The following is a 23,421-nucleotide window of genomic DNA, read 5'->3' on the forward strand; positions in this document are numbered from 1 at the left end:
GGATGGGTCGCCGAAAGAAAAGGAAAGGCGGTCAAGGCCCCTTCCTGGGTAGGAGGGGTTACAGCCCCCTCCTGGGGAATTTCCCGGGGCCAGGACGTCTGCGACGGCAGATGTGGTAAGTTGTGTGGGGTTTGGGGGGGGGGGTCTACGCTACCTTCTAGATACCTCACACGAGTCCTCGTACGACCTCTAAGTGGCGTCGAGTTTTATTGGGGCCCCCGTCAAGTCAAGGGAAATTGGTAATTGCACTTGAGGTACGCCTCTGGGCCGCCCCTCACAAGTGAGGGCGATATTTCTGGGTTAGGGATCTTGACACCGGTTACGACCTTGCCGTTGGCCCTTAAACGTTAGGATGTACAATTTCAAAATTTCAAGTAAATGTTTTGTAGGATGTTAGTTCGGCTAGGAGAACCTTTGTATTAGAGAATATGTTAAGGTTAGCCAAACATCGCAATGTGGTAATGAAATTGTACATAATATGAAACTGTTTATTTAATGTTTTAATTTTGTTTCATATTTTAATAAATACGGCCGGGAGGGTTACTCCCTCCCGTCTTCCAAAGACTTCAGAACTGTTTCCGGTTTCCCATCCTTGGGGATTGTGTTGAGAGGGGGTGGCGGGTATCTCAGCCATATGGAAAGGGGCGACCACTCGGTCCCCCCGAACATATGGCGGAGTACCACGATCCCCCCGGGAAGCCATCTTGGGCGGGAGGCGCGTCTCGGCTGGTATGCCCGAAGCGGCGTAGCCGGGGCGCGCCTTTTCCCGCCCTAGAGTGGGTTGGCCTAGACACTGACGCGGCTGGCCATGCCCTAGGGGCAGGCAGGGGCGGGTTTACGCCCGCCCTGAAGACGGATAAAAGGAGAAGCAAGATCCGAAGGCATCCTCTTGTTCCTGTGCTCTGAAGCTGCACCTCCTCGCTGCACGTGAGCTCGAGACGGAACGAAGAGCCAATTTTGACCCACCCACCAGCCCCTGAGGACAGCAAGTGGTTTTTGAATAAAGTTGATGGATAACTCTGATTTTCGTTTACAGGTTGTGGTATTATCGTGATGATTTTGAGTATGTAATAAAGAATGGTCAATTTGTGTTAAGTTTCGTAAATAAGGAAATTCTGCTTTAGTGTTCATTGGTAAGCATGCTTTTAATAAAAGTGTAGTTGCTACGGTCTTTTTAGTTTAGTCATTTAGTTAACATTGTCGTATTTATTTTGGTCGGGCGGTAAGGTCATGATCGGTGAGCACTAATTGGAAGATCCCTATGAGTGGGCGTCACCCAGCACGGATGGGAGCGCTCGGGGGAGGTGGCCATTGGCCCCTCAACGGGGAGGCGGTCCCTTCTAAGGATGGGTCGCCGAAAGAAAAGGAAAGGCGGTCAAGGCCCCTTCCTGGGTAGGAGGGGTTACAGCCCCCTCCTGGGGAATTTCCCGGGGCCAGGACGTCTGCGACGGCAGATGTGGTAAGTTGTGTGGGGTTTGGGGGGGGGTCTACGCTACCTTCTAGATACCTCACACGAGTCCTTGTACGACCTCTAAGTGGCGTCGAGTTTTATTGGGGCCCCCGTCAAGTCAAGGGAAATTGGTAATTGCACTTGAGGTACGCCTCTGGGCCGCCCCTCACAAGTGAGGGCGATATTTATGGGTTAGTGATCTTGACACCGGTTACGACCTTGCCGTTGGCCCTTAAACGTTAGGATGTACAATTTCAAAATTTCAAGTAAATGTTTTGTAGGATGTTAGTTCGGCTAGGAGAACCTTTGTATTAGAGAATATATTAAGGTTAGCCAAACATCGCAATGTGGTAATGAAATTGTACATAATATGAAACTGTTTATTTAATGTTTTAATTTTGTTTCATATTTTAATAAATACGGCCGGGAGGGTTACTCCCTCCCGTCTTCCAAAGACTTCAGAACTGTTTCCGGTTTCCCATCCTTGGGGATTGTGTTGAGAGGGGGTGGCGGGTATCTCAGCCATACACAGGATTAAAAAGGTTTGCATCTTTTTGTTGAGCAAATCTCCCCGTTGATTTACCAGGGTCCCTCGCCTCAGAATGAGCCAGATTGAAATCTATAAAGCTCCCATCTGCAAGCAATAGTCCATATCAGTATGTCAAAATGTACAGGTTTCACTGAATAATTTGGATATTGATGTATATACTGTATATAATAGTACAAGAAAGATGAAATAGATGTAAAGTAATGTACAAGGTGTGTAAATAAATGTATATACATGTGGATATCACGGCACCCAACGAGGCAAGGCTTACCTACAACTAGGGAGAATTCACAATTGTATTAGACAGATAGAATCACTGATAGAGATAAAAAGACAGAAGTAACTAGCTAGACATGAAGATTAAATAAAACACTGCATAAGATCGAATACTAAAGTATGATTTTTCACCATTTCAGCCACTGTTTATGTATAAAAGAACAAAGCAGAATTCCTGAGGAAGGCGAACGGCCGAAATGCGTTGAAGGGATTAATTTCTGCGTTTAAAGATTAAGTTACTATCTGTTATGATATTTTAAGAACTATTTAATGTGAAATCACTGCAATGTACTATATGTAAAAATTATCTTTTGTACCTAAAAAAACAACAAAAATGTGTTGATATACAGAAAAAAATACAAAGAGATAGAAAGTTGAAAAAAATAACAAATATCAAATATAAAAATAAATAACACATATCAGACATCAATGGGTGGAAAATTATTTATTAAAACATGTATGTCTAGGTTACTCATGAAGTAATAGTACACATAACTTGGTGTGTTCATTCTCTTCTTTTAAAAAAATACTATACCTTGCTAGGGTTTATCCATTAAGGCAGGGACCCCGTCTTTTCAAAAAAGATAGACTCGCGGCAAGTCCGTGAGGGGCACAATAAATTCATATCAAAATGACAAGCATTTGTCAGATCTAATTAACATTATCTAGTGATTCCCTGAGATGAGGGTAGGCCTCTTGACAGGGTTGCGTGTTTTATCTACTGGCACTATACAATAACTACTTTCTATAACCTCATCTGACACGTACTAAGAACAGAAATATTTAGACATGGCCAAATTACCAGCATTTGGATTCACTGACGAACAATATGCAAACATGGTAGGGAGCTCAGTCTCTTTTGGAGAAGCCTCAACAACAGGTCAGGATAAAAACAAGGAGGTAAACACACTAGTGGGGTTGAGAAAAAAGTTAAAACGCATCGAACAGCATGGGCATTTTATGCTCCAATACCTGAAAGCTGGAGTTATACCACAGGGACTTAGGGTACGTAACATTCCAGGCTTATTCACACACATCAGGGAGTTCCTGGAGCGCTGGTCCATGATTTCGAACCGGTGTTCCAGGGATTACATGATGTTAATAGTGGAAACATCCAAAGGAATGTTACAAGAATTGGCAAAGGAAATTGCAGAACTAGAAGATAAGATCAAAAAATCCGGAATAGTGGAAGACGTAAAAAAGACACTGGATGACATAGAAAAAGACCTAAATTCATATGCAGACTATCATATAAAAAGAAAAACAGAGAAACTGCAGAAAGATATAAAATTCTTCAAAAAAGAAACAGTGTATCCCTATTTATCGGATAACTATTACTCTAACAAAGACAATGGAGCAGACAATTGGGGATATAGGCAGAATAGATATGGAAAAAGGGTGAATACGTTCTCGGAGTCCTCAGGCACAGACAGCGATGGTGCCTCATATGATGGAGGCTACCAACGGGGCAGACCAAACTCCAGATACCAAGGTAGACGTCCTTTTTTAGGACAACGCCCACCGAGGCGTACGAACTGGAGACCACAATACCACCAAACATTTCAGAGTGCCCCACAGCAGGAATACCAATACCCAGTACATCAAGAGATGGGATACGACCAATACCTAGAAACGAGGAACAACCGCTATTGGAGGAACTAGATCAGTTACCCATCATTAATTTGACAACACATACGCTATCACCGAATACTATCACAGTACTGTCCAAAGGCCTTACATTTGCTCCACACTCAGGACTAAATAAGTTCGATCTGCTTAGAGACTTACAGATGTTTCTAAGAAAAATAAGATTGAAATTCTTTTTCCTAAATAGAGATCTAGACGTAGAGCCAGTTAACTTGTCAGGTCTGAAACCCAAGTCGGTGTTTACGCCAACCTTAGAACAAGTGCCACCACAGGTAGCAATCTTTGAGCAGATTATGAATTAAAAATTCACTAACATCGCTAACTATGCTCCAAAACCACAGTTTAACCTCACAAAGAATCAATATGAAGCAATGAATATGATCAAAAACAATCAAAGTATCACAGTGAAAGCATGTGATAAGGGGGGAGGTATTGTGGTTTATGAAACGGTACAATACGTATCCAAAATGGAAGAGATGTTAAGCGACCATCGCTTTTATGCCCTAATAACTAAAGACCCTACAACTCAGACAAAAAGTAAGATCAAAAAACTGACTAACCAAGCACTCAGAAATGGCGAAATATGTGATAAAGAATGTGAATACCTAAATGTGGAAAGTCCTAGATTAGCAAGCATCTACGGCATCCCTAAGGTGCATAAAGACACACAAGATCCACCTTTAAGACCAATTGTAACAACCATAGGCTCAGTAACAGAACCATTGGCCAAATACATAGACACAATCTTATGTCCACATGTAGCAAACATCCCAGGACATGTTAAGGATACAAGGCAAATCATAAATCTTGTGGAGAATGTACCTTACGGTAATACAGCTAACATTCTAGTTACAATGGACATTGTAGCATTGTACAGTAATATTCCAATCTCAGGAGCTTTACATGCCACACATTGGTTTATACAAACATATGCGATTCAGTGCCCAAGCGTATTCATCCTAGAATGCCTAAACATTGTCCTCAATGATAATGTGTTTGAATTCAATGGCAAGCTGTATAAACAGCAACAAGGAGTCAGTATGGGGGCTTCGTGTGCCCCCACGATTTCTAATATTTACATGGCCCATTTCGAGGCTCAATTTGTGTTCAATGAAGTTGCCCCATTTTTTGAGTCTGTAAGTAACTGGGCAAGATATATAGATGACGTGTTTTTCATCTGGATAGATAATGAAGACACGTTAGAGGAGTACTTACAATGGATAGACTCATGTGATAGTAACATCAAATTTACACATTGCACAAATAGAGACCAAGTAAACTACCTAGATGTAGTAATAAAACACCAAAATCGGTCATTAATAGTGGACTTGTTTGTTAAACCTACCGCAAAGAATACACTTCTTCACTATGATAGTTTTCATCCAGCCATCCAAAAAAATAGTGTGCCATTTGGAGAATTTTTAAGGCTGCGGCGCAACTGTACGAACATACAAGATTATGATATCAAAGCCACAACAATGAGAGAAAAATTCCTGACCAGAGGGTACCCCAAGAAACTTATACGAGACTCATTCAAAAGGGCTCGGTTTTACGATCGCCAATCCTTGTTACAACCAAAAAAGGACAAAAACATTCCCCAGCTTATGTTTGTTACAAAACATTCGAGTATCAATGAAAGAATCAGACAGACGGTATGCGCCAACTGGCACATACTCAATGTCAATGTCCCTAAACAAGACCAGCTGTCCAAGCCCATCTTTGCATATAAAAGAAATAAAACACTCAAGGATCACATAGTGAGATCCAGAATGACAACCAAGACAACTTCTAAGCAACAATCACTAACAAACCTGGAGCCTGTAGTAGGCAACTACAAGTGCTCCACTTGTAAATCCTGTGAATCGGCTATAGAAGGGGTAAGCTTTACTTTCAATAAACAATTAATACAGCCGACTGACCTTAACAACTGCAGAAGCACAAATGTAATTTACCTTATCGTCTGTCCCTGCGGCAAGGGTTACGTAGGACAAACAGGTAGAGCCCTCAATGTCAGATTAACGGAGCACAGATCAGCGATAAGAACTAAGAAACTAGCTGCCCCGATGGTGAACCACTATGTTGAACATAACCACACACCAGACAATATAGTATGGTTCATCCTAGAAAGAGTACACCCAAGAGCAGGACAAGAACAGGATAAAATACGCAAAATGAGAGAAGTGTATTGGATTTATCTTTTGGGGACAGCAATTAATGGGCTTAACGCCGAAATTCCATGGGAACAAGCTATACTGTAATAGAAATGTAATCAACTGAAGGAGAGGAAAAGATGTTGTAACTAGAACTGGCATATAATGAATGGAGAGGTAGCTTGCAGGAGATGTATACCTGATTTCACATGCAACATTGTAAATGTCAACAATTGCAGGAGATATGTACCTGATGTCATATGTAACATTGTAAATGTCAACAATTGCCTGCAGATGGCAGCATCTTGCTTCCCAGATAGCAATTCCCATCTTGCCATCATAATTATTTCCACGTAGAGTAATAACAGCGTCTCATTTCGGAATATGTTGGGCTGAGCGAAGTGCCACTCACGAATCTTATGGCACTAAAATAATGTCTCAATTATTTCGAAAGATGTCCATTCACAAATAACATTCCCGTTATTTTCAGCAATGTGAGGGATTAAAAAGAAGCTACTTAAAGTTGTATACATAATTCTTAAAACAACAGAAGTACGGTTCTTTATGTCAGACAGACGAGCCATACTTTAAACTTATCAACTATTGAGAGGTGGAATCTATTTAAAAAGAACTAAGATAAGATGGCGGAACTTTTCGTAATCACAAAATAAGTAAAAAAGACTCGGAGCTTACAACACACTTGAAACATCGCGAGGTGTTACGAGAATGACGCGCCTTGGTGCCGAAAACTTTGTATTTAAAATGCACCCACCACTGAGCCAGCGTAAGAACTACACACAAGAGGACCAGTGGCACGCGCATAAGCTCTTCCGTCAAGAAAACAGGTATGTTAAAGAAACGAAAATAGTCAGATGCGCTATTAGGGCAGTAAGGCCAACCTACCTAATTTAGAAATAATCTAGAGCACACACCTTCTCTCTTTTTTCAAGAAACACAGTTAAAGATAAGGAGGCGGCTATCCACAGATGACCGTAATATGACGTAGGATTTCAGAAACGGCTATTTAAACGACACTGAAAGATCTCGAGGATTTACCTCAGGTAAACTTCGTTATTTTTAAACAGAAGGAAGCAAAAGCCGTAGCGATTTGAACCTATATCTAAATGATATATATGTAATGTTTCTGCATAGGTTAAAGCATCGTAACGCTATACGCTAAATATCCCGACACCATTAAGCCGACTATCCACAGATGACCGTAATATGACATAGGATCTCAGAAACGGCTATTTAAACGACACTGAAAGATCTCGAGGATTTACTTCAGGTAAACTTCGTTACTTTAAAGCAGAAGGAAGCAAAAGCCGTAATGATTTCAACTTATGCCTAAACGCTATACATGTAATGTTTTTGCACAGGTTAAAGCATCGCAGCGTTAAACGCTAAATATTGCAATACCATTAAGCCGGCATCAGGACCCTTAGACGGTCACGCATCTCCACAGGTAAACAACATCCAATGTAATCTGATCAGTAGGATAGAGATAGAAATTTCTTAATGGGACAGAAATAGGCTAACAGATACAATCCCTCCCTTTTTAGAACGGAAGAATTGGGCCGCTGTCATACTGTTACAAGTTAACAAGCATACCCAACGGAGACATCTACGTTGCATTAAATAAGGTACACAAATACTAATATCTGTGAGTGTAGAAAGAAAACATCAGTTATTCAATCCCATAGAACTTGGAGAACACAGGATTAAAAAGGTTTGCATCTTTTTGTTGAGCAAATCTTCCAGTTGATTTACCAGGGTCCCTCGCCTCAGAATGAGCCAGATTGAAATCTATAAAGCTCCCATCTGCAAACAATAGTCCATATCAGTATGTCAAAATGTACAGGTTTCACTGAATAATTTGGATATTCATGTATATACTGTATATAATAGTACAAGAAAGATGAAATAGAAGTAACGTAATGTACAAGGTGTGTAAATAAATGTATATACATGTGGATATCACAGCACCCAACGAGGCAAGGCTTACCTACAACTAGGGAGAATTCACAATTGTATTAGACAGATAGAATCACTGATAGAGATAAAAAGACAGAAGTAACTAGCTAGACATGAAGATTAAATAAAACACTGCATAAGATCGAATACTAAAGTTTGATTTTTCACCATTTCAGCCACTGTTTATGTATAAAAGAACAAAGCAGAATTCCTGAGGAAGGCGAACGGCCGAAACGCATTGAAGGGATTAATTTCTGCGTTTAAAGATTAAGTTACTATCTGTTATGATATTTTAAGAACTATTTAATGTGAAATCACTGCAATGTACTATATGTAAAAATTATCTTTTGTACCTAAAAAAACAACAAAAATGTGTTGAAATACAAAGAGATAGAAAGTTGAAAAAAATAACAAATATCAAATATAAAAATAAATAACACATATCAGACATCAATGGGTGGAAAATGATTTATTAAAACATGTATGTCTAGGTTACTCATGAAGTAATAGTACACATAACCCGGTGTGTTCATTCTCTTCTTTTCAAAAAAGGCCCTCAGTTAGACCCTCAGCTCTCTCCAGTCCAGTCTTCTGGACCTGGACAGCAACAACATGGCTGCTGTCAACCAGAGACACGATTATGCTCTTCTGCTGCTGAGCCAAGCTCGAGCAGAGAAAGGCAAAACAATAGGTATCCTGTCACAGGGAGCTGTAACCACATCCCAGACAGGGTTTAATGCATTGGGTCAAGGTGGAAGAGCTAGCCAGTGCTACATAGTCTTCAGGCAGGGCACTTTTGATTACCTCCATGCACTGTCCAGCTTAGACCAGTTCAGAGAGCCCATGGCTCATGCTCTGGTGCGAAACTGGACAAAGGACAGGGGAGTATCCTCCCCCTTTTTCCAGCCCCTTCTTAAGGAGAGACATCTTATTGTCCCAACTCTTTCCTCAGATTAATTACGGGGTTACCTGTGGGTGGGTCCATAGATTCGTTGTGAGACACAATACAATTCAGACGCCACCTCAACTTTGACTACCTGGGCACTCTGTACTTCACTGGACCTTGCTTTGGGCATCAAGGCTGCAACCAGGGAGACTCATGCTGCTCCTGATCTCATCCCCCTGCTTATCTGCAGCATCATCCATGCCTGTGCTCTATACAAGAACCCGTCCAGATCCTATGGACATCCAAGACAATTGAAGGAATCTCCCATGAAGTGAAGGAATCACTTCTCTGCATCTGGAGGCACCACAACTAAGCTTACCGGTCTGCTGATCCTGGGCTCCTACATACTTTGAAAGGCTCAGCAACACAGCTGTTAGTTTTTCTCATCCTTCAAGGTCTGCTCTGTTCATTCACCAAACTTAAGAACAGTATCACTTGTTAGACCCGCACAAACTGAACCCCTGTGCATTGCATCCACTTGCAGTTGCAAATGCTTGTGGACTTCCTTCCACCAAAATCTTCTGGCTCCAAGTAGCTACAACATCAAGCATCTCCAGTGACCAGAATCTTTGACCATAATACATTTCATGCACCTTGGGCCTGCTTTTTTGGTAACTGCTCAAGGTCCTCTTGTGACTCCAGTCCCTCCAGACTGTGGGTTCTGTTGAAGGTTACATTTGAATCCCTGTAAGCATCTTGATTGCTTTGGTTTGGTCCTGACTCCCCTGCTTGTGGTGAGGCTCCTGGACCTTGCTGGTCCAGACATTGCATCTTCTTCTACTCCTTCATTGGTTGCAGTTGCCAAGGCTTGTTGGTGCTGTCGCTGGACCTCAACCCCTCAACTCTCACCATTCAACTGGGGACAGGTCGTGTACAGCTCCTGGTCTTGCACAGTATTGCCTGGTCCACACACCTGCAGTTTCAAGGTCACCATCAGCTCTCCTGCAACACCCGACATCAGATGGATATCGTCTTCCCTGCCTCCTGGTCACTCCTGAGTGGCATAGACTCTGTCCCCTCGGCTTGCAGGTTCTTCACATCTTGAATCTACCTTTGGTTTTTACTGGACACTTTAATCTTCTCTAGCAGTGGCATCTTTCTGAAGTCTCCCATTGAGCTTGACAACGGTTTCCGATACCACTTCACACATTCACACCTATGCACCTGGCTTCCTTGATGTAGGTATCCTGGTTGCTAAGGTATCCACGGGTGGGGTGGCTCTCCAACCTCTTGTCTTACACTGGATTTCTTCTGGGTCCACTTGAAAGGGTCCTCGTTCTTTAAAATTGCAACAGCAACCTATATATTGATTTGTACGGAGAACACAGTTGTGTTTCTACCCTGCACACAACCTCCATGGGGCTCCTAGACACTCACCTTGGGTGGTTACTTGGGTCCCCAGCACTTCTACGTCCTCTGACTATTGTCTTGACTCGAGTAGTGGTACGCGTACCACTATTTTAGTATAAGGTTTGGTCTCCCGTTGGGGACCACTGTTTATTCTGTGGTACTTACTATTTTCTTTTGAAAAGCATTGTGTATATCCCAGGATAGAAGTTATCTGTATGTGTTAGTGAGTGTCTTAAAATCAATACATATTTTTATAAATCCACTGTGGGGTTCTTTTAAATTTTGTTCTGGTAAAACAAGCTGCTTTACACTCCTTCAGAACTAAACATAGAGCTTTCTATGGTTGTCTAAGAACACTAAAATCAACACAAGGGATGCCTGGATCAGTGTACATCATATACCGAGCCAGCCTCTCACAATAATTATGTGTAATAGTACTGTTGTACTCATTATGCTAGTTCTTTTATGGGAATTGTTATTTAATTTATTAGTATAAGTTTTTGAAATGTGGTTTGCGTAATTATTTTTTGCCACTTTATTGTTACTTATAGAAACTATTAATTTGTTTTGTAGTTAGGCTGATGAATGATAGAAGCATTTTTTATTATTTGATTTTTATTTCTTAATTGTATTAACTAATATATTTTTCAGGTGACATAATTATTTTCTTTTATTGGATATTGAAATATTTTTAGTGGAGGAGTGTGGTTCAGTGATTAGAGCGGCAGACCCTGATGCAGAGGTCTTGCCTGGGACCAGGGTTCAGTTCCTGACCCGGCAGGATCCTGAGCCCAAAAATGTCCATGGACTTGATAATTCTCGCCTCGGTGCTTATGTGGAGAAGTGTGGCTCACTGGTTAGAGGAGGCCTCTAACCAGTGAGCCACACTTCTCCACATAAGCATGGAAGTAGAGGTCATCCCGGGACCAGGGTTCAATTCCCGGCTCGGCGGGGTCTTGAGTCCTAAAATGTCCATGGACTCGACAATTCTTGCTCTGGTGCCTACTCGATTCACAGGTTCACACTCGCCGACTTTGGGCAATAGCTTGCTTAATCTCCACAATGGCCCCTTGCGTTGGGATGCCTGGCTTTCACCTTGCGTATACCCTGCTGGGTGTCTCACAAGGGAATACCAGGACGGGTTCCCTAAGCAAGCGCCTTGATGCCTTCGGGTGATACGTGCGCTATATAAATCGCAATACATACATGCTAATCATGGGGTCCCATGCAGGCAATAGCTTGCTTAATCTTCACTACGGCGGCCCACCCGCTGCGGGATGCCTGGCTTTCACCTTGGGGATGCCCGGTAGGGGTTATCTCACAGGGAAAAAGCCAGGACGGGTTCCCAAGGCAAGCACCTTGATGCCTTCGGGTGATATGTGCGCTATATAAGTCGCAATACATTTACATTAAATGATTAAGATTTGTATTTCTTTATATGTAGTTCCTTTGACGTTCTGCAGTTTCTTTACTGTTGCTTAGATTGGAGTAGGAATCGTAAATCTAACCCCTTATCTACTGTTGTTTAGATAGGCAATAATAAATCTAACCCCCCTGAAATCCAAACCTTTCTCTACTGTTACATAGATTGGAGTGGGAATATTAAATCCAGCCCCTCTGAAATCTGCCATTCCTATTGTTGGGGAAACTGGGCATATATTATTATGTATTTGTATCTTTAATTTTAATATTGTTTTGTTTATATTTATTGTAATGCTTATTTTAGGTTTAATAAATTGTGATTTTTGTACAGTTAATCATTTTACCATTTAATAAATTGGTCTGATTAATTCTTATATTTTACAATGATACTGTTTTTTTTTACTGTGTGTTTAATTGTGTATATACAGTCTATGATTTATACATACAGCTTTAAACATATTATTTTATGGCCCAGATATACTAATTGCTGGCCGGCATTGGCGGCGGTGGTGGCCAAACGCAATCTAGCCAGGTGCTGGGGTGCCCAGTCTATACCAGAGGCGGACAATTAGCAGATAGATCTAGATTGTTGTGGGTTGGCAGAATGTACTATTTATCAAAGCAGAGGCTGCTCAAAGAAATGATGAAAAAGAAAGAGATGAATTTTTGCGGCTGCAAAATATATTAGCATCGAGCCCTTTCAGGGCTACTTAATCCAAAAATTAATAGGCATTGGTTCCATCGTTAGATATAATGATGTAATGAAATGAATACAATGGTAAACATCAACTTTATTTTGGTTAGAATGTTTATTGTAAATTACATGTTCCAAGATGGCGGGACTTTGTTGAACATCAAGTCCATTGTCTATGTCAATGTAACACTGATGACGCTGTCAGCTTGTATCATATTTAAAAATGGCCGCGATGCGTTATGTGGTGCAATAGCAAAAGGCTAAGTGCCGAAACGCATCTTGCTGGTGCTTGAAGGTTTCAAATAAAACACCGGAAACCTCCCCCTCGTGAGTGCTTTCGTCTTTCTTGGCGGCTTACGTTACCGCATTTTGGAAAGGACTTTGGAAGCTTGTATTCTACAACGGATACACCCCTGCTTTGGTAGCACCCGCTCGTGAGTGCAACCGTCTGGTGGTCATTTGGAGCAGTGGATATTGTCTGCTGGCTGCAACGTGGATTTGCCTAAACAACATGGATTGGGAATGTATGTGCACACCGATAACACTGAAAACTGGGAATGTCTAAAATTGTGTTTTTTTCATCATTGAAAACATCTACGGCATTTGAATAACCGGTAAGGTGCCAGTGGCACAACAATACTTCCTTGTACACAAACAGAGCGGAGGGGTTAAGAACAAACTTGAGATTACTATCGGCTTTGCGATAGTGTGAGTATCATGTTTTGCGAAATGGAGCGCAAAGAGGCGGCACTGGGAATGTTCAAAAAGAAACAACCTAATGGTACCAAATACACTGACACTAACAAAAGCAGCGGTAACACAACTACCCTAAATGCAAGGTTGACCACACTGGAGCGCTTGTATGAACGCAAGATAAGAAAATGATGGGAGGCAGTCTCCATGCAAAATTACATTGAGGTCAATCGCGTACCAAGGGGACTCAGGATATATACCATTCCGTCTTATGAAGATCCATATCCGCAAGTGTTAGATGCCTGGGCGGAGCATACAGCAGAGTCCTGCAAAGGCATGTTAGTAATTTTGGTATGGTTTGCGTGGAGCGACCGAGAAAAGGCTTTAGCCTGAATCAAAGACTTTGGAAGATGATTTAACTAAAGAACAAGATCAGGAGACTTTAAAAACAAAAAGAGAATCAATGAAAAAACGATTAGAAAAATATGAACAAGAGATAAAACAATGAAAGGAAGAAAAATTTGACAGTACAAGGAAGGAAAAAAAACAGGCAGGACCGTCGGTGGTGGTACCAGAAACTTCTGAATCCTCAGTCACAGCGGATGAAGACTCTTCCGATGATGTTATGGGTGACCCGTCTCCTTTTCATGAGGAGTTCAAAGTTATGAGGAAGGAGCAATTGGAGGGCGGCAGGGAAAAGCCACCAGAAACAAGAGCAGCAAGAGGAAGACGAGGAGGGGGGCTGGGGCAAGAAACGTCGTAGGATCACCCCCCATGACTCGCAGCAAGAAGACCTACAACAAGAGAAATTGATGGATACAGATAATTTGACTATCATTAACTTAACAACGAAAACATTAACCCAAAAGGAAGAATCAATTTTAAAACTAGGTATTTCATTTTGTCCTTAAAAAAGTTTTGAATTCACCCAAACAAGGATTGATCTATTCAAATTTACAAAAAAGCTTAATTTACACATATCTTTCAAACACAACCAAAATCAATCACAGCGAAACCCATACTGGAATGTGAGAGTAATACCTTGAATGTATTTTCATGCAAAGACCTGGGCGGTATAAAAACTATGGAATAACGAAGAATGGAAGTGAATGAAGGCAGTGACATTGAACTCAGATCCACACAACTGTTGGCAGAAATGGAAATTCAACAAAAAGGAGGGTTGAGTACTTTTAAACCTACATCAGGATTCATACCGCCCTCGAGCATTGATGCTATTGATACCTTTGCAGACGCAGTTATCAAAGATCTCTTACGATTAAGACACGATACACAATACAAAAGTAAACCTAAAAACGTTTCAATGACTCAACAACTAGCCTTGAAGATATTATGCGATGATTCCTCCCTAGTGTGCAAACCCTCAGATAAAGGGGGGATTATTGTGTTAATGACTAAACAATACTATGAGTTGGAAGCTTCACGTCAACTAAGTGATGTTTCTTGTTATGCCAAGATCACTAATCAAGTCTACCAACAAAGTATCATGGATTTTCATGAAATGATTAATAAATGGTACAAAATCGACATGCTAAATGCGTATGAATTTTTGTATTTAAAATGTCTGAATCCAGTAACACCTACGTTTTATCACCTGCCTAAGGTGCATAAAGACAAAAACTTTCCACCAGGGAGACCTATTGTGGCTTATCAAGGGGGTCTCACTGAACATCTTTCTGTTTATATTGATTCCCTTTTGTCTCCCTTTGTCATCTCTCTGAAATCCTACCTCAAGGACACCACCCATTTTCTGAACTGTATGCATAACATCAAATAGCAGGACGGCTTTTGTATGATGGTATTAGATATTACGAGTCTATATACCAGTATAGCCCATGACATTGGTTTAAAAGCTGTGCAAAGTTTTCTGGAGACTAGACCGGTCAGGTTCTATGAACACAACAAAATGCTGATTGAGTTCCTGACGTTTAGTCTCCAGAATAACATCTTTACATTTAATGGTCAACTATATAGACAACTGTTTGGGGTGGCTATGGGTTCTTGCTCCTCCCCCAGTTTCGCGAATTGATTCGTGGGCTGGTGGGAGGAGCGGGTGGCCTGGGCAGACACCAATGACAGTTGGTTCAGGAGAGTCATAACATGGCATCGATACATAGATGATCTTTTCATTATTTTTGAGGGATCCATTGAAGAAGCTGCAATCTATGTAGAAATGTTGAATGACAATGAGGTAAATTTGAGGTTCAGTGGAGAAATTAGCAATTCAAGTGTGAACTATTTGGACTTAACTGTATACATCGAAGATTGACAATTACAAACTAAATTGTTTCGAAAAACAACAGCAGGGAATCCAACACTATTTGCCACAAGTAACCATCCTAAAAAACTAATTAATAACATTCCATATGGGTAGTTATTAAGACTCAAAAGAAACAACTCTGACACTAAAGAATTTCAGAAGTCAGCCAAATGCAGCATTGATTGTTTTAGGACTCGTGGCTATAATGAAGGAGTTCTACAACAAGCCTTAAATAGAGTCAATAACTGAAAACGTGAAGCGCTATTAAAAATTAAACCAAAAATAACTTCGGAGAACAAGAGTTTTAGACTCATAACTACTTTCTCTGATCATGCAGGCGATTTGAAAAGGATCTTGAAAAAACATTGGAGTATCCTATTAACTGGTAACAGTATCAAAGAGGATTTGCCAACTAATCCGCAAATCACTTTTCGTAAACCTAGAGCTTTAAAAGATCATTTGGTACACAGTCACCATGCCACAGAAATTACTAAACCCAAGACATTACAACCATTAAAGGGATTTTATCCCTGTGGCAGGTGCAAAGCTTGCAAAATGAGCAAACGAACTTTGAGTTATAAAATTCCAGGCATTCAGAAACCTAGAAAAATTAACAAATTTATAACCTGCTCGACACCATACGTAATCTACTGTTTAATATGTCCTTGTGGCAGTACGATAAATCCAGTTAAACTCTGCATATTGGAACATATGCTTGCGATCAATAATGTTGATGAAGCGTACCCTGTCGCCAGACATTTTAACAAAGTTCATGGGCACAATAGGGACCTATTGGCCTATTACTGTCTGGACCATATACCCGTACATCCCAGGGGGTGAGATCGCTTACAAAAGTTGAGACGTTTAGAGTCCTGTTACATTATTGATCTTCAAACGTAGAGTCCATTTGGTTTAAATAATCATGAAGAATTAGCTTCACACTTGGGCTAAAACTATTTGTTCTGTTGTTCTTTGGTTTTGCATGATTTAACTTCTGAAATTTGTAAAATGAAAATATTGAAATGCATTGATAGGTTGTTTCTGATTTAATGGATTTATATAACTATTATTCTTTAAAGACCTAACAAGCTGTCATGTATTGTCATTGGATGTTTGACACACAAGCCCATCTATGGGCAAGATTTTGATTAATTTTTGCGGCTGCAAAATATATTAGAATCAAGCCATTTCAGGGCTACTTAATCCAAAAATTAATAGGCATTGGTTCCATCGTTAGATATAATGATGTAATGAAATGAATACAATGGTAAACATCGACTTGATTTTGGTTTGAATGTTTATTGTAAATTACAAGTTCCAAGATGGCGGGACTTTGTTGAACATCAAGTCAATTGTCTATGTCAATGTAACACTGATGACGCTGTCAGCTTGTATCATATTTAAAAATGGCCACAATGCGTTATGTGGTGCAATAGAAAAAGGCTAAGTGCCGAAACGCGTCTTGCTGGTGCTTGAAGGTTTCAAATAAAACACTGGCAACCTCCCCCTCGTGAGTGCTGTCCTCTTTCTTGGCGGCTGACTTTACCGCATTTCGGAAAGGACTTTGGGAGCTTATATATATATAAGAAAAGAAAAAAACAAGTACAAAAAAGCATACAAGGAAATAGAAAAATAAAATACTTATTACATTTATATGAATGTTAATGGTCCAGCTAACAGGTCCTTATTCCTGAGAAGCTGATTTGATCCATATTAACTTGTTTTTTGATATGTTTTTGCACTATTATCACTTTATTATGGACATGGAAGTAAATAAATGTAGAACAGCAGAAGAAGGACTATATAGCCAAATAAGATTTTCATGTGGGTTGAGAAGAGCACATTTAATGAATTGTCTAAGGATAGAAATATGTTTACATTTACATTACAAACTTGCTTTAATTTGCACAACCAATGTTATAATTTATCAATAGATAGTTATCACAAGGGTGTTATTTTTGCATTATTGCAACAATTTCAATCAGGCATTCAAGCACTGAGGCAAAAGCACTTTAATGTAAATAATGTAAATATACGATTGTATAATAGTAGTATTTATTCTATTTTTGTATATAAATTTTTCATAAGGCAATTTTCTATTACAGAGTGATATATATTTTTGTATTTGACCCATAAAGACTAAGCTCAAAAATATCTACCCATTGTAAACTAAAGAGTATTTTACTTTTGTATACAACATAAATCAATTGTGCGTTTGATTTGCCATCCGAAATATAATTGTGATATCTCTGAAAGCAAGTCGAAGCGGAAAGTGTTTCTTCCATGTCTATTTTTAAACCAAGCATGTGACCAATAACTTCTTTTCAACAAGTGGCTGTCTCTTTAAAAGAACGGCTCATGATGTTTGACACTGTCATGTGAACAAGGCTCCTTGGAGCCGAAACGTCATGAAATAAACTGATTTGCACATACTTGGACCGTGTCTGCGTCTTTCTGAGGAGTGGGGAGACGCCTCACCCTGCGGAGATCAAGCGTGGATTTCTTGGATATATATATATATATATATATATATATATATATATATATATATATATATATATATATATATTTTACTCCCCAAACGCCGGTAAACAAGTTGGGCTGTCAAAGGGCGGTCCCGCCAGGCCACCGGCAGGCATGAAATGTATCTCCAAAGTCTTTCTCCGTAATTGTAGAAGAAATGCAGGACACCCAGAGCTTTAGTAAAGGTATTTTATTCCAAGCAGACGGAAAAGGTCTCACGACGCGTTTCACCACTTAAGGCTTGATCACGCTCGCCTCAAATGTGCTGCCAGCCATATTTAAACCCACAACACCACGTGTGAAGACATCCAATGCATAAAATAGACGGACGTGTTGTAATGTGCAAAACAAACTGAACATACTTCCTAATCAGCATTGTAGTACATTAGAGCAACCTTAGTTTCATTGTACTTTCATATCAATAAATAATAACCAACTGATGGCGATTATTTCACAAATCATGGAAAAATCCGTGAAAAAAAGAAGAATTCATGTTTAAATTGCATTGTTAATTTGCAGGAATATGTTCGTTCATATATTATTCATGGTGACAGCAATAAACCACTATTTACACAGAAAAACGCCTGATTAGCAGCATTCCGCCGACGAAATGCAACACTCGCCGTGATTGGTCACATATTAGAAAACAGTGTTCCCATTGGTTGTAGCGTTACCATGGCGCCTGTAAACACCAGCAACGATCTTATGCGAAAAAATGTAAACCAATTAAACGTGGCGTGTCTGTGATCGTATTGCACATATTGTCTAAGACGGGCACAAACCATTCTGAAGTTAATGTGCAGCTAGTCCAAGAAATGACACAATTCAAAATTACACTGACATTATTGAGTTGCAACTTGTCATTGAATACCGCCCAAGTGGGCATGCAGATTAACATCCAAGTATCGCCCCAGTGGGCAAATCAGTAGAAATCCAAGGACAGCATTAAGGTCTTGCCCAATTAGGTAATAGTGTCAAAACAATGTCCATCATAATATCAAAAAGTTCATAGTGTCGTCAATTCGTCCGTTATCATGCATTGAATGAAATCTAAAACAATAGAAAATATAACATTAAAATAGAGTTGAAGACCTGCGACAGTGTACATATCAGATCACATACTTATTCATGCAGATGTATTGCCAATTCTTCACTGTTATTTAACCCTTTGGGATTAAGACAATCGAAGTCCACAATGTATTTTGATTCCAATTTTCTAAGAGACAGTTCCCTATCTCCCCCACGTATACCAAGATCCACTGCATCAATAACCACCATGCGGACTAATTTCTCATTCTGCATATGTTTCTCACAGAAATGTCTTGCTATGGGGTATTGTTTATTGTTGTTATGGATTGCGCGTGGATGTTCTAGGACTCTTTTCTTGGCTTCGTGTTTGGTACTGCCTACATACCATTTGTCACAAGGACAAATTAGTACGTAGATACTGTAGGGCGTAGTGCAGGTTAGATGTTTGCGTATTGTGAATTGTCTGTTAGTGTTGGGGACTTTCAAAGACGTACAGTCAAAACTTTGTTTGCATGCTTTGCATTTGCGACAACATTTAAAGCCACCTCCATTTCGATTGTTGTCACTGACTTTAGAAGTCACATAGTTATGGCTTAACTCATTTTTCAGTGATCTCCCTCTCCGAAAAGTAATTTGGGGATTATCACTGAGATGTTTTTTGAGATGTGTGTCGGTTTGCAAGACATGCCAATGTTTTTTGAAAATGCCACGAACTTGGTTGGCTTGCCCAGAAAAGGTTGTGATGAATCTCACTTTTTGTTCATCTTGTTCCACTACTCTGGGATGCAACAATTCCTCTCTATTTTTTCCTTCAACGCGTTCTTTGGCTCGAAGGATCATTTGTTTGGTATATCCTCGACAAAGAAATCGTTGGCACATGATCTTTTTCTCTTCCTCATAAGCTTCCTGGGTACTGCAGTTACGTTTTGCACGGAGTAGTTCTCCATATGGGATACTACACACCAGATTTCTAGGGTGACAGCTATTGGCATTTAATATGCTGTTGCCCGCAGTTTGTTTACGAAATAGTCTGGTATTGAGTTGTCCATTGGAGACTTCCACTTTTATATCCAGAAATTCGACAGTTTCTTTACTGAAATTGTCGGTGAGGGTTAGATTAAGAGTGTTACAATTCAATTTGCCAATAAATTCGGTCAGAGAAGTTTCATCTCTGCACCAAATGAAAAAAATATCATCTATGTATCTAAGCCACAGGGCAACGTTGTCAAATTCTGCCATCTCCCGGACGACCTGCTCCTCCCACCATCCCATGTACAGATTGGCATAGGATGGCGCATAAGTGTTCTTCATTGTATACATTTCTATATTTTTGATTGCCTATCAGAGAACAGTGAACAAGTGTATGTGAACTGCAGTAAGCTATACATATCTGATGTTATGCATAGCTCATATACCACAAACACATATCAATATCAAAAGTTACCATTACATAAGTGATTAACTCTACATACTTTGTGGTTGGGTTTTTTAGCATTCAGCTGTATTGTACAGTGATTTTTATTTCGGCACGTAATAAGGTAACTCCAATATGGACCTCAGTCCTTCCCAGTGATGCATGGAGGTCTGCAAGGCTCCACTTCATAAACGCCTGGGCAAGTTTCAAAGCCTTATGCCCCGTCAAAACCTAGTTTATGTCTGCCATGGTACGTTTTACCAATCATTCTTTGTTTGCACTGATAGAGTGTCAAGGTGGGAGATCGGTATTAGCAATTTGGCACTGAAGGAGCATTAACTTCATTAGGGGAGTTCAAAAGATGACATGGGCACCCTCCTGTGAAGTGGGAAATGATGGTCTTTGTAGAAACATCTGAGTTCCTGGCAGGGTTGGTGAAGCTACCAGGTGAGTCATAGGCTGCTGTACATACAACCTCTGTCATCAATCCCAACAACTGTAAAGGTGGTACCTAAAATAACCACGCAATGATTGTTATTAAATGACAATCTACTCTGGTAGCCCCAGATGTAAGATAATTCTGGTGTGCTGGTTTTGCATTTATCCATGTCCCAGAAGATGGCCTGATCTTCTCTTCAACCTGGATCTGCACTGAAGATAGCTTTCAGGATGAGTGATTCCCTCCTGGAAATTCGGATCATTCTCCAATTGTTGAATAAACATGGAAGTCTAGGTTTTTGTGCAACAAATACTGGAAGAAATGAGAGTCAACACATCATCATGATGAGCATATTACTGGTAAGCACAATGAAATATCGTTCTCCCTGTCTCCACCTGTGGAACCATATATAGGGAGACAAGGTTGACATGACCTGTTAAAACAGCATGAGACATTGGTCATGAAAGAGGTTGGGTTTTCATGTGAGTCATTGTGTGAAATACCATGACTTGAACACACCTATTTGGCCCTGACATAGTGTAGGCCAATGTGGCCTATCACACTTTCATCCTACCTCACTTGTGTAGAAGGAAGGATTGTATATGCAAGGCAAACCTGGAGATAAAGAGTAAGATAGACAATGTATTGACATTGCTAGAGAATTGTGAGTTGAAAGTTACATATGTTATTCGTGTTGGCACAGAACACATGGAGATAGGCTTGATGTGTTCTGTGACATCCATTTGTAAATAGAAGGTTATGTAAAGAGAAGAGGCTGCAAGTATGGTTGATGAAATGACAATTACATAACTAAATGGCTCGGAAGTGCACATTAGTGCACTGTATTATGGGCAGCCCAGCGTCTATGCTGGTATACCGCCACCATTGGTATTAACAGAGATGCATTTACAACTTAGAAAAATTATTTTGCAGCATTTGTCGAAAAGGTTTTATACCACCTCAACAAAATGGAATGCTTTGCATAGAAATAGGGCCTACATCACCACTGTGGGTGCTTCAATCTCCATCACTTGGCATTTGTTCACTGTAAATGCAGTGGTATTTTACATAATATGCATATTGCCAGGACTCCGTCTGTCAAACCTCATAATGTCCTTTGCTCTTTATTCACTTTTGTTGTCAAGTCTTTTAAATGTAATCTTCCATGATATTTAACAGTTGGTAGCTTCTAAATGTCCAGTTCAAAACAAGCGTATCAATAATGGCAACATACATTTTTCAAGCGTACACATTACCTTTCTTTCAAAAAGTAAGTAGCATTTATGATATTGAAAATATATCCCATGGTAAAGTTAGCTGTGAGGCATCTTCTCTATTGTTTAATCTGTAGCACATCTTAAAGCCTTTTTCAGAGCTCCCTTTATCTCATGGTTCCTCAGTGCATAAATCAAAGGGTTCACTAGAGGGGTGATGACAGTATAGATCACGGACAGTAGCCGGCCTTCGGACATGGCATAACTGGAAACAGGGTGGAAGTAGGTGAAGAACATGGCTCCATAATAGAAAGTAACCACAGTGAGGTGGGACGTGCAGGTAGAAAAAGTCTTGAATCTACTCGTCCTGGAATTGATTCTTAATATTGCAGCAATTATATAGATATAAGAAATAATAGTTATGATAAAACATCCTAGTCCCACGATTACACCAGAAATAAAAATAAGCACAACATTTATGAAGGGGTCAGTGCAAGACAATGTCAAAACTTGAGGAACATCACAGAAAAAATGATTGATTATTCTTGAGCTGCAAAACGATAATCGGCATATGGCGATTGTGTGCTTCAGTGAACAGAGGAAACCACCAACCCAGGATCCAGTAACTAGTTGGCCACACAGCCTCCCATTCATGATGGCTGCATATCTCAAAGGGTGACAGATGGCAACATGGCGGTCATAAGCCATTACACTCAGGAGAAGACATTCTGAGCTGGCCAAAAAAATGAAGAAGGAGAATTGAGCAATGCAACCAGAAAAGGATATGGTCTTTATGCCCAATAAGAGGTTCATGAGCATCTTGGGTACAGTGACTGATGAGCTACATATGTCCATTAAGGAGAGATGAATAAGGAAGAAATACATAGGAATGTGCAGCTGGACTTCCACCCAGATCAGGATAATGATGATGAGATTTCCAAGCAAGATTGCCACGTAAATCAGTAGCAGCCCACAAAAGAGTGGAACCTGAAGTGCAGGCAGGTCCGATATTCCCGAAAGGATGAAGTTATTCTCAGCTGTATAGTTCTTCATTAAAGTAACTCCAGAAATATTTCTCTCTATAGAAAGCTGCATTACAGAAGTACTATTCAAAAAAGAAAATGATTCCATTTAAAAGGTATATATTTTATGTTGAATTTATGAGGTAGATTGCAGTTCTTGGCTGTGATAAAAGACATGTTTCCATATGCATGTTATGTTCTCAGTGTGTCTCCCGTCAAATATGTATAGCAATGAACCTGCAGCCAGTGCATAAATTGCATTTTCTGGGGGATAGTTTTTTGCTGCAAATCTATGTGAAAAAACCCATCCGACAAGAAAAAGAGAGAGAAGTTAAGTACTAATAAATTGATTA

General features: G+C 40.1%; 1 protein-coding gene across 1 annotated transcript in view; it reads right to left on the bottom strand.

Annotated features, from left to right (window-relative positions):
- Nucleotides 1-22,172: 22,172 nt before the first annotated feature.
- The window catches only part of LOC147735096 (olfactory receptor 5J3-like), a 35,104-nt gene continuing 33,855 nt past the window's right edge, over nt 22,173-23,421 (bottom strand). The window contains exon 2 of the mRNA XM_086952619.1: nt 22,173-23,135. Coding sequence (XP_086808745.1) covers nt 22,173-23,135 — 963 coding nt within the window. The remainder of the gene's footprint in view (nt 23,136-23,421) is intronic.

This window comes from Lissotriton vulgaris, chromosome 1_2 (assembly GCF_964263255.1).
Source record: "Lissotriton vulgaris chromosome 1_2, aLisVul1.2, whole genome shotgun sequence".
NCBI classification, from domain to species: Eukaryota; Metazoa; Chordata; class Amphibia; order Caudata; family Salamandridae; genus Lissotriton; species Lissotriton vulgaris.